The 13,148-nt window shown below is 39.5% G+C and overlaps 1 protein-coding gene across 6 annotated transcripts in view; it reads right to left on the bottom strand.

Annotated features, from left to right (window-relative positions):
* Positions 1-1,502: 1,502 nt before the first annotated feature.
* ANKRD28 (ankyrin repeat domain 28) overlaps positions 1,503-13,148 on the bottom strand; it is a 129,050-nt gene continuing 117,404 nt past the window's right edge. For 3 of the 6 annotated variants that reach the window (XM_042801697.1, XM_042801699.1, XM_042801696.1), the window contains exon 28: positions 5,558-7,617. In XM_042801697.1, the coding sequence (XP_042657631.1) occupies positions 7,331-7,617 (287 nt within the window). In that variant the 3' untranslated portion in view covers positions 5,558-7,330. Of the gene's footprint in view, positions 4,079-5,089; positions 5,309-5,557; positions 7,618-13,148 lie in introns of those variants that run through there. The other 3 variants (XR_006166191.1, XR_006166192.1, XM_042801698.1) reach the window with 3 other exon arrangements.

The raw sequence follows: 13,148 nt of genomic DNA, 5'->3' as shown, positions 1-13,148 counted from the left end.
CTCCCCCCTCCTTTCTTCCTCCGTTCCTCCACTGACCTTGGTGTTCATGCAGCTGCAGCAACTCCTCCTCACCAGTCCCACTGCTCCGTCACCACGTCCCTTCTTAAATACGTTATCAGCAGAGGCGCAGCTGATGGGCTCAATTTCCCAAACAGAAGTGGAGCTGACTTGGAGCTGGGGGAGCTTCGAGAAGCTTCTCACAGGGGGCCGCCCCGATAGCCCCCTCCCCTGCCACCAAAAAACTCCACCACTCACTCAACCCAGGACAAGACCAGAGATTCTCACAAGGCACAAGTGGGTGTAAGCTCCTTCAGGCAGATCTCTACGAGTGAAATGAACCGGAGCGAAGCAAGTGAGCCCCAAGGCCTCCTGCAGTCACCACAGAAGGAAGGAAGCCATCGTCATGAGGCACAGCACAGGTCTTGCCCAGGCCATGGCCTGTCTTACAGCATCAGGTATTTAACAAAACAGCCCAGCATCACAGAAAACCCAAGAGGACCAACGCAAAAACCTGACTGCTGTCTTTGTCTGCTTCGGGCGTACCATCCGAAGGGAATAGAAGAACCATCTGAAGAAAACTGCATTTTCAGAACTGTTAGAGAAAGAGGAGCCGGACAAAGCCTAACCACCGCTGTGGTGCACAGATTCAGCAGCTAGAAAGAACCACCCCTTCCTCCTTCACTATATAGGTGAAAAAAGCAAAAAGAAAACCAAAAGTGGTGCCAAATACCATTCCTGAACACCCCAAATATTCACAGGCTGGAATTACCTCTCGATCAAGTTTTTAATGGTCAACAGCAATGAAAAATACTTCTGAGATTCACTGCACTCTCCTTCCTCCCTCCCCTGAGAGAGCAGGCGTAGGCCACAGCTCGGACGGTAGTTAGTGGTACAGAGGTAGAGGTAGCAGATCAAACAGACTCTTGCTGGCAGATATTAGGAAGGTCAAATTCACTAAGATGTTAGCAGACTCTAAGAAAGATTTTAAAGAAAACTATGTAGGCAGCTTGAATAACAAAGTTCTTCAAGGAAATATACGACAGGATAGGGCACGAATACTTAGATTTTGCTTTAAAACTATTTAAGGTATCTAATCTGTTCTTTTAACATAAAACAATATCTGAGGCCTCAGTGTCAAGCTTTCTGAACTTAGTCAAACTCCCAGGTACAATGAGAAGAAAATGTTTGTCATTTGGTAAGACTTGGAAGTGGGCTTTGTTTTGTTCTGTTGTGAATCTGACTAGCTTCTATTGCAATTTTAATGAAAAAAAGAGAACATAAGGTGTTTTTCTCCTCTAAATAGTTAGTGACACTAACAGTATTAAGACAGCTTGAAAGGCTCTTTACGTTCCATATTATTCAACTACGTTTACAGTTACTGTGGTGGAATAATGCAAGATTCCTTTCCCAGTCTTGGCTTGAAAATTGCTAAAAAATAGCATGCAATGGAGGGAGCTCAGTTTATCCTACTGTAAAATAACACACAGCACCAGGGAAGCATGGATAATCTACATACTGCTTTATTTGAAGACAAATAACAGTGCTAAAGAGACTGGGATACCGGGTTGGAAAGAGTTGCAAGAAATCTTCAAGTCCCACAAGCAAGGATGCTCATCTTCCTCTGTCAGGGACGTTCAGTTGCAAGATGAGTTGGAGAGACAGGAAAAAGCTCACGGTTTGAAAATTTTAGTCACGTCTGTAACTAGTTTTCCCCCAGGGAAAGGAAACCAAAACTCTTGCAGTTTTCCTGGGCTCTACAGGACTGAACAATGGACAGGAACGCTCTTTCCAAGGCTGCCATTTCAGGGAGTTTTTCTCTCAGTAGGTGTGAGAGGATACACCGATCTCGACTGGGGGCATGGGTGACCTTCACAATGTGCAGCCAGGCCTCTGCTTCTCCTGTTAAGCAGCAAAATGAAGGGATTTTTGTGATAGAGTTTATAGATCATTGTAATAATAGGATATTTTCTTAATAATAACCAGTGGTTTTGCCATTTCAAATGAATGCACAGTGGTTCCTTTGCACTTAACATTCTTTAAAACATGGCTATTCTAGTGAGAAAAAGAAAAAAGCCAATGCTATCAGCTAACAGAGAGGCCTGTATTTAGTCTCTTCACATTTAGCATCTCAGGTTTCAGTCTATAAAGGAGATGCACGTTTTATTAATTCTTGTCTTGTCCAATTTAGAGTCACAGCTACAGATATAAAAAAAATATACATATATATTTTTAATCCTAATCTGAAAGAATTCTTTTCCAACTGTCCCATCGACTTCTGCAGCATATTAAAGGATTATAAGGAAGTCATCACAAATCATTGAGAGATTACTACAGGAGGCAGTAATTACCAGTCAATCTTGGATTTAAGGATTTATACTGAATTTGCTGGAGCAACTTCAAGAATTTAAACGCTTACTTCTTCCTACTATTAAAACGGATTTCGCTGAGTTTGAATCCAAACCTATGAAAGTGGTGTTTAAACTGCTTATTCAGAGATGGTAAGAGGCCCTGCTCTCCAAGGTTATTAGTCTGATTCTGATCAGGACTGACGTTGTTACCAGGAACCAATGCTTTTTAACCAAAAGCAGGGCAGCATCTCTTTGGGGAAGCGGGTGTGCACCGTCAGCAGAGCCACGGAGCGGGCGAAGGGGTGGGAGATGGGGAGGGCAGGTCCTGCCACCTCCTGCTGCTCGCCCACAGAGCTCCCTCACCCACCCTGCGGCACACCAAGGCGAAGAGCACGTCCTCCAGGACTGCTGTTTCCACAGGTGCTTACCCTTTTTATTTAGATTTCAATTTGGAAGATGTGAACCTCACCGATCAAACGCGGAATTACGCGTAGGCTCCCCAGACGCAGCCAGCACCGTTGAAAACCGTTCCACGGTTGGCACGTGAAAAAACTTCTCACAAGTATGTGCCAGACAGCAGTCTTTTGTGCAGTACTCACTGTCGTTTACAATCTTTCTGCAGGCTTATCCTCTCGCCCAGTTAGTGCATGATTAACAGAAAGGTCACCACAAACATTTTTTAGTTGTTTGGTTTTTTTTTTTTTTTTTTTTTTCAGTAAAGAAGTTGAGCTACCAGAACACTTGTGTTCTCTCCAAATGGATTTAATGAAATTTCTCTCTCTTTTTTTTTTTTTTTTAACTAAAATTAATAAATAGAGCACATTATTCTGGATTACTACAGTAGTTGTTTCTTTTAAATGGACATCATCTCTGGGGAAGACAGGAAAGCTAATTCCTCTCAAAACCAGAATTATTAGGTTGAAGAATCTGTATACATTATCTCGTACGCCTTTTTAGTCATCTGCCATACAACTTAGGCAACAGCTTTGGGATCTTTAGTGCCCTTTGTGTAGATGCTAAAAGGAGCAAAGCTTTGAAGTAATTAATTTTTAAATATTAACCTTTTTTAACCAAATTCTTTAGCCTGGTGAACAGACAGAATCTTAAACAGAAAATATACAACCAGAAAAAAACCCACAACCAAGATCCAGGTTTAAAAAGTGCATATTTCTAGCTCTGATTGCTCCAAATATATTTACGTCATTATTTTGGAGATAGCCAAGTGTGGGGAAGCAGTAAAGAGAATAGGAGGAAATACAAAGCAGGAGACACAGAGGTGTCAAGATTTTGTAAGAAATTACAAGAAAAAAATCTTTTTGATTACAGTAGGGTCGCTCTCAGGGTGAGGGTGGGGAAGACAGACTGATTCTTCATTGTAACAGCATACAGCATTTATGCTGCCATGCTACACTCTAAAAGTAACAGCTCAGCCTAGCAGGTTAATACTAACTCACTTGACATTTATCCTGAGAAGTGGAAAACCCACAAAACACCCCCAGAAGTCAGAGTGCAGAGAAAGCTGAGCAGAGCTGGTTGTCCTCATTCCTGAAGTCCATTCAATTTTCTTTTCTTTCCTTTTTTTTTTTATTTTTTTTTTTCCTCCTCGGGATAAAAAGGTTTCTTTTGTTCTAACCTACTGCTTCAGTGATCCAACCAAGGCTCACTGCTCTTGGTGAAAATCCAAGCAATTGTTTGGATGAAGCTTGTAACAATAACTGTGCCCCGTTCATCTGTACAAAAAGAGGAGGATTACTTTTAGAACGACGGAGGTTCCAGTGCCATTTTCTGGAAATGAACAGGCCTCCACTGAGGTATGAACACTTTTTTTTTTTTTTTTTTTTTCAATCCTGTACCCACCCCACCCTCCCCCCGCTTCCAGCCACAGACAGCATTATTTGTTTTACAGAAACAAGGAGCCTTCTGTTCCTCGACCTCTCAATTAAGAAAGTGGTCTCTGACCACAGTAGCATGTTCTTTAAACAAACCACGTTCCATTTTTGGAATAAGGCCACGTTCTCAATAATAGTTCCAATTATCACTTATAAGGCACAATTACTGTCCTACTGCCAGGTAGTAATGGAGGGTTGTTTTTTTGTTTGTTTGTTTGTTTGTTTTTTAATAGGAACAAACAAATACATGCAAATTGCGATCTACAGGCTCACTGAATAAATTCTAATCATGAGATACACAAATCTTGTAACTGAATTCCTAATGGAATTAACAATTTGTAATAAAAGATCTTTAGTGCTAAAAAAGTTCACAAAACTTCAAAGTAATGCAATTTAATGCAGCCACAAAGTTTTTTTCCTCAAGAGGTGATTAGTAATGAAATAGAAGAGGTGCACAATTTCTGATCGACATAAGGAAACAAAGGTGTTCAACAGCACTGTTGGCTGTATTTGCCTGTATTCCATATCCAAATCTTTAACTTTTAAACCAGCACCTTCTGAGCTTTTTCTCCTCCATCATCCAGGCACACCGTGGTCATGAATAGCTCAGTCTCTGCTGTCCTGCTAATTTTTCAGATAAGACAGGAGTGTCCCTGCCTATAACCTGCCCTATGGCTACTGACACCGTAACACCGAGGTAACAGGCCATCTTGAAGTGAAATAGAAGTTAGCACAGAGAACAAAAATCTGCCTATTAATATAATCTCACAGTTTCTTTGAAGCAACAAAAAATCAGACAGTTTCACCAACAGAAATATTCAACTGTTATCTTTTAAATAACAGGCACGCTACCTGGCATTCCGAATCAGATTTTCCACAAGTGCATGAAGAAAAACGGGTCCGTGCTGCTTCAGCCTTTGTATTTAGATGCAGTGAATCTCAAGACAGGCCAATATGGATCTTCTGAGTGCTGCCTGCATGCTCAGCTGAGGCACGGACATCACTCCCGTACTTGTAAGATTCAGAGGGCAGAAAATACAGAAATCACCAACTCCCTGGAGTCATCCAATTCTGTTCGCAAACATACCACATATATAAACAATGAACATGGGCACAAGTGGTTAAGAAAGTCATACTTCAAAGAAATCCTAAAGGGAAAAATGAAGTAATCTAACATTTAAAATTACTTTACATTTAAATAACTCACCTTCGCTTTTAAATTAAAATGCTGGCAAAGCCTTTGTGAAATGGATATTATAAATTGTAACAGTTCAACAAAGGAGACTTTGTCATTAATGCTTAGGAGATACAAATACATTATTCATTAGTAGAACTCACATTTGGGTTTTATTATACTCCGTAAAATATACAGGAATCTTGAAGTACTGAAAGAGTGCAGGTAAATACAGTATTCAAGCAGTCACTATTTCTATGTACATGCTCATTAATTCTTCAAAAAACCCACAAAATTATCAAATAGATCAAAATATTGTCCCATGTTTCCACATTATGTTCAGAAAATCAGCTGATAATTTACAATATCATAAAGATTTCCAGTTTCACAATACAAAAAGGATAAAAAGGAAATTGGAATCAGTTTGTAGTAATTTATTCGTACTTAACCAGGACATGCAAGGATTCCTTGCATGTACATAAACAAATTCACTTGAAAAGTAACAGTTATAGTTAAAGCAGAGCCAAATAAAGTAAATATTCATATTTAACAGATGAAACTTCGGCTTACTTATGTCAGTTTTTCATTCTTCAGGCAATTAAAAAAAAACCAGTAGTCTGTTATAAATTAAAAAAAAAAAATTTTCGGGCAAGTCTGAACTACATTACAGGGACCTGTTTCTGCTGTTTATTTTCTAAATGGAGCACAACAAAGATACACAGCTCTTCCCACACACCAGACACTGTACTTTTTTCTCTAATAGGGAAATATACTTTTAAATTCACCTCCCCCGCCTTGTAAATCCAGGATTAAAAAAAAAAAAAAAAAAGTGATAGGGATATACAATTTTAATCTTACATACAAATTTATGATGTAAGGAAGTGGACAAATTATTGAAAAGAACTCTCAGTCACAACAGGGTTATCAAGACATTTCAATTTTTTATGCAGTTTCATAGTTTCCAAGTTACTAGTGTATTTTTAAATTAAAAAAAAATCTTAATCCAAAACCCCAAAATTAAAAAAAAAAATAATCTAAAACTGTGCAACAATTACTGTTTCCCTCCCACATCTCCCACCCCTTCCCTTGTTTATTACACTGTACATTTTTCACCCTGACTTCACCTTGTTAGCTGGTTTAATTTTAGTATTATAAAAGTATGACAAGTTCATTTTCATTTCACCTAAAAGAAAAAGAAAACAAAACTTAAAAGTACATCTGCTTTCTTTCATGGAACATTTAATAGTGTTGGAAGGCTTTCAGATGATTTAAAAAAAAAAAAAAATCAACATTTAAAACCAAATCTAAGCTTCTTTTCCAGAAGTAATTAAGGTTTGGTTGAAACAACTGCTCAAATAACCAATTCCAGTTTTCACAAAAACGTATTTAATTAAAAAAAATCCTTAAGTTATTTGGTCCTTTGGCAATTTGCAGCACAAACAATGCCTACTGTACCAAACTCATTTATTGCCTTCAAAATGGTTTTAGTTTTATTGATAATATTTAAATCTAGCATCCTTTGTGTTGTACAATAGTGTTGTTCATTTACAGCAAGTAGGGTGCCCAGTCTGCAGAAATTACTCCTGGCACCAGAAACAGAATGGTAGAACACAGTTAAATAAAAGTTTTGACATTCTTTGTTTGTTTTTTTTTTCTTTTTGTTTGTTTGCTTGTTTGTTTTGCCACGGATTCCAAGTACTTATTTAAGAATTTAAGCTTCTTCTGCAAAATATGCTCTTAAAAATCCTCCTAGAGTCTCACAGATTTTATTTTTTTTTATACGCAACCACAATAAAAAACATCTTCCCAAAGGTCTGTCCTCTTTTTGCATTCAAACACTGATAGCTTTTTTCAAAAGCACAAGTCTGACCTTCCAGTGTGAGGGGTCGTTCACTCTTCAGACCTGCAAAATGTGGCTTCTAATAGGTCTCAGAATCTGAGTCATTGAGTTCGTCTTCTTCTGTATATGGATAGCCACCCTCCCTGCCAATGTTGTTGAAAGTACAGTAGGAACTATGGTCACTCCTCATGATCGGCAAGGAATCGAAGGTGACAGTTTTTGAGGTGTTGGTGTAATGATTAATGGCATTGAATGTAAGGGAAGGTAACATGCTGCTCGATGAAACGGGCATCATCGTGGCCAGAATGAGAGCCAGGCAATCAGCCACATCCTTATTGGGAGCACAGGCCAAAGCTGGTGTGTAACCTAGAAAGTCAAGAAAAAACAAAAGCCTTCACTTAATAAAGACACTGTAAAAATTTCTCCAAGATCATGTCATCTCTCCCCTTCAAAAGTATTTTATACTGCTTAGTTCTGCACTGGTTTTTTGTTCTTGTTTTGTTCTGTTTTTTTAAATAAAATTAAATGCATTATCAATTAGAATTTTTAAACACTCAGCTACAAAAACAACCCAGAAGTTAGTGGGCTTTGGAACAGGGATGCAATCGTTCTGTTAAGCAGTCAGACACTTTAGGCCAGTGAGAAACGCCTGGATCTGAAAATCGTGACGAAGTCACTTGGCTGAGGAGAAACCACTAATGGCAGCTAACAATGACGTGTGAAGGCACTCACTAGACAGCCACTGCAGAAACTTCAGCTCAACATGTTAAATATTTCTTATTCCAGAAGCTTCCATATAGATGCTCACCACAGACAGTTACTTTAGTAAGACTGTCCTATGTCAGTAACAAGCTGGCTAAGGCATCAGGGCCAGTTACTTGAAAAGGCAGAAGATACAATTTCAATCAACCTCTACTACACTACACAGTAGTATAAACTATAAAACTTTTATTTGAGGGGTATCAATTAAGCAATCCACAGCAGTTTGAGGAGACGCCAGCTGGATCAGTAGGCTGGGAGGTGCTGCTGTGACAGCCCCCAAATGCAGGAGGTCTCGGGCTGCGGAACGATTTGCAGTCAGGCCACAAAGCTGTGAAATCTCTCCTGGCTAACTGTGGCTCTAGCAATCCTCCAACCTTTCTCCTCTTGCAGCTTCCCCCCTTCCCCACGTACTCGCCTCTACCTCATCAGACATCAAGAAAAAAGTTTCAAATCCTCCTCAGCAGAGATCTGCGTGTTGCTCCTGCCTTAGGCTTTAGGCTTAACCATTCAGCAAGGCACCTAAGTTTTGGCCCAGGTAGGGCATACCTACACCACTGTAGTTGGTGGTGACAGGAGCGGCTCTAGAAGCAGGGCAGTACAACCACGGGTAATAGCTAATCTCGCTGCTGAGACCAAAATTCATTCCCTCTACCTGTCTCCACACAGGAGCAGGTGGCCGGGTCGCCCTTGCAGCATCCACGACTGCTGGGGAGATCCAGGCCCACAGGGAGCCGAGCAGGGAGGCTCACGGTCAGGAACGTTTGGTAGGCCGAAGTCCTGCACTGCCTCCCTCCGGTCCACAGCTTCACGGCGTACAACATCCAGGTAAAAAGCACACTGGTGATTTTCAATAATAGATGACTTTAGAGCAAATTGCATGATGGATTTCTATCCAGACCTTAGGAAGGCATGGAAAATGAGGCAAAGCCCGTTCTACCGGCAAGTGTTTCAACTACTAAGGAATCCCCTTTATTGCAGAAATAGGTCCAGGTCAAGCGCCAGGATAGAGCTCAGGAGTAGTTACCGTGTCGTACAACTGCACAGAAGCTTTAAGCAAGTAGGCACATTACGGAAAATAACCGTAGCTAGAAGTCAAGGGAATCGCAAGCAGGGGACAGACAATCTTGCAGTTGAACTATATTTGCTCAGGACAGACCCTGTGATTGATGCTTGGAACAGAGTTAGACAACAGCCCCTGCCCAACGGAGCACACAAGCCAAGGCAACACACAGATAATTCAAGCCCAAAGCGCACCCGCTGACCATGCGGCAGGGCCGTACAGAAGCGCGGCGCAGGAGATGTTTTCCCTGTTAGTAAGGTGTCACAGCACTGAAACAGCTCAGAGTTAACAGTGACAGCCTGCAGAAGAGAGATATTTTGAGAGGATTCAGAAGCAAGGGCCAGCGCTCCCTGCACTCGGATGAAGACTGCACTTCAGGCACGTCAGGCAGAACAGCAGGCTCAGCACTGATACTCAAATGCACACAATTTAATATCTACGGTTGCTGGAGATCGTATGAAGGTAAGATGACACAGAAAGTAAGTTTATTCAAGCTGGCTATACTCAACATCATTTCTTTCACTAACATGCCTTGATAAGAGCTCAGATAAACATGAGCAGTCACCAGCTACCTTTGAGCATCCCAGTTCATCATAAAAAAACTTTAAAGGCCAACATAGAGTTTAAACAGATTACTTGCTTCTCTTAAAAGTTCTCTAAAACCAGTATTTATACTAATACTTGATTGTAGATCTTAAGCTTCTGGCTTGCATAACTAGGAATGAAATACCACAGTTTTATTGCCCTACGCATAGCAAAATGAAGTAACTGCTTGGACCATGAAAGACTGACAACTGCGTCCTCCACCACTTCATTTTTGTCTGTCTTATTTTAGAACTGTAAAAACAAATTATATTTTTATGTCCTTTAAACAACTGCAAACTGATCATTTATATACCAGGACAACAACAGGTGTAAATACTTTAACTGTTCTTTTAATGAGATGTTAGTAAAGGTTCTGACTCCACTGAAATACTCTTACTCAGCTCTCGTATAATGCTCCTCACAATCCGTACTTGTATTTGTCTAAGTTTTCACAGGACAAAAAAAAAATGTACCACTATCTTCATTTACAGACAGGGCAGTAGACGCAGAGTGAAGCAAAGCAGCTTCCTCACACAACAGAAAACAGAGCTTAAGGGGTGCACAGTCTTAAGACGAGGGCTCCCCCCGCCCAAAGGCAGAGCTGCTCCCTCCCTGGGGCTTGAAAGCTTCCATGAAGGCGCGTACAGGAAAACCAGAGGGTTATTCATACGGTCAGCGTAAAGACAGTCCTCGAGATAAACTGAATTAAGTCTTACACTTGAGAAAGAGAAGAAAGTCTTCTGAAGCGTGAGTCATCTCGTAAGCATTTACAAGAGAAACGCCTTCCAGAAAACTGGACGTCTCCAATATAAACTGGAATACGAGTAAAGGAAGGCTGGGAAAAGAACTAGCCAAAAAAAAATATCCCCTCCCCCCCCAGTGTTTTTTTGGTTGGTTGTTTTATTTTTTTGTTTTTCCCAATGCTTGAAGGGCCAGTCATCACTGTAATGATGAATCTAGAAACTAAGAGAAACCTCCACACTATGTCAGCCTCTGGAGTTAGAGAAAGCCTCGTCTCACTGCTGTCGTGCACATTAATACGACAAATAAAAGACAGACTGTACCAGGAAATTTAGCTAGTCTAATAAGTAAAATAGTGGGAAAAAAACTGAAACAAACAAAAAAACACTGAGAAGTTGGTTAAGTGATGGAAAAAAACCCACTTCAGCTGGTGTCAAATGAAAGAAAAAGCTAGTTATTTCTTCTAAGACAGGTAAACTTGCGTAAATAATGTAAAATTCAACAGAACTTTTGTAGAGGAGAATGATGGCAAAGTTTCACCATGACAGATGTGGAAACATGGGAAAAAAACCTGAAAGATCTAAGTGAGAACAGATACAGAACTGAGAATGAACCCTCACAACATGACTGTTTTTGGAAAGTATACCGGACAGTTAGTTTGCTATTTCAGTCACATTTAATCTTTTAAGAACCAAGAGGATTGTATTTTTTTTTTCCAAATATATTAGTTCTTAAACATCTCAAGAAGTCATCTCACCACATTATGAGATGCTCTACAACAAGAGCAGTATGACTTCAAATCTAGTTTTAAATATCTTATAAAGCATTTATAAATTGAAATGCAAGGAATTGGAGTGATGTTGTTTTGTTTTGTTTTGTTTTTTCCCCAAAGCATTTTTTGAATGTTTTTCATTTTCTGTAGCCCAGATATAGCAGCAGAGGACTATTAAGTAGACTTATACAGATGTAGATACAAATAGAGACTGCTTGTAATGCAGTCTTTATAGAAAAGGACAACTTCAAAGACAAAAAGGGAATCTCCACGCCACACCAGCTGAGATTCTGCTGGTTACATGTTCCATAAAGCAAGCCAAGCTTCCATGTAAAATGCTAACTCAAACTTTACCTTCAGTTTCATCTACTCTGAAATGCCAAGCTTGTGTGGCAAATCACTGCACTTATCTGAGCTACACTAAAATAAGAGAATGTCAGTGTTGTGAAGCAAAATATTCCAGTGCCTATTTCTTCAGTGTGCTTTGCTAAACACATAGCTTTCACCCCCCAAAATGCATGAATTGTACTCTTTTTAATCCTAATTAAAAAAAAAAAAATCAAGTTTCTACTATATTTTTACTTGATTAGAAATAAATAAATGTAATTTTTTTTTTCTTTAGAAACACTTGTACTCTAGCAGTAGATGCTGAAATCAGAGAAGAAGACCTAAAGCAGAACCAGGTTACCACTACTGCCAGCTTTTGCATTTAATATAAAAAGCTCCACTATGGAAATCAAGAAGGCTTTTGTAACAGGTTTATCAAGCCTGCTGACATACTCATACTTCTAAGTACTAAGGAAAAATTTACAGTGACAAGTGAAATAGGTGGATAAATCCCATGAAAGTTTTCCTTGCTCTCTCAGAACCCAAAGTATTCATCACTTTGCACATACTGTATTTCAAGCTGACACTTTCATCCAACAGAAAAAGAATTAATTACGAGTATTCTCAAGGCTGCTTAAAATTTTATAAACAAAGCAACTGCTATTAGAAAGAAAAGAACCACAGTGGGGAACAAGATTAGGTAGCACACAGAGTTACTTTAAAATACCCGCAGAATTAAAAAAAAATATTTTAACATGTTGCAGTTAGCTCCTCAGGCTGCCAGAGAACTGCAACCTTTATACCAGCAATGTTTTCCTCTGTTAGGTCAAAAATCCACCCTAACAAGGGACTGGCTGGCTGCACATGAAAAGCCCACAAAAATACAGATCTCCAGTTGGCACGATGAGAAACAGAAATCAAAGAGATACCTTCTCCAGTCTTTTCATTTCAGGGCGTTTCATTTAGCAGTTACCTCTGTCCCCTATTTTAGGCAAGGAATGATTTTTAAATCACCCATGTCACTTTAAGCAGTGTAATTTGAGAAACACACAGAGAAAGTCACAGTAAGCATTAAGAGAAGTAAAACTTTCCAAACTGGAAATATAATTAGAACTATTAATTAGTCACATCCCTTCTGGAAGAAAAAAACAACAACAACCAAAAAAAAAAAAAAAAAAAAAAAAAAAAAGAAGGCAAAAAACCCCATCCCCCCCTGCTACTGCTTTCATTTAAGATACACTGGGGTAAGCCCTTAATGCTGCTAAAAGCACAGCTTCGGAGGACCACTGAAGTCTTACATGAAAACATGCAAATAAGAAGTCAGTAGACCTAATTTTCTTTTGCTCTTATGAGGTATAGGATTTATTCTCTGTGATAAAGCAGTTACTTTTTCTTACTTCTATGTGCAAAAAAACTCTAAAGAGCCAGAAGCTTGAGACCAGTAACTGAAATTTGTAATTCATCCTTGCTTTTAAAGGTTAACACCAATATACCTACCGTGAAAAAATGAAAGGCAATTCAATCCAGCTTCTTCACAGCTGCCGGTTATACTTTTCTTTGAGCGTGTTTTCCTGACTGTTTTCAGTATGCCAAAGCTAGTGTGTACCCTATCAATACACACTATAAAACTACAAGTGCAAACCAAACATT

The sequence above is a fragment of the Tyto alba genome, unplaced genomic scaffold (assembly GCF_018691265.1).
Source record: "Tyto alba isolate M040663 unplaced genomic scaffold, T.alba_DEE_v4.0 Super-Scaffold_38, whole genome shotgun sequence".
NCBI lineage: Eukaryota > Metazoa > Chordata > Aves > Strigiformes > Tytonidae > Tyto > Tyto alba.
Note: the sequence above shows the minus strand (reverse complement) of the source record. Positions and strands in the feature narration are given on the sequence as shown.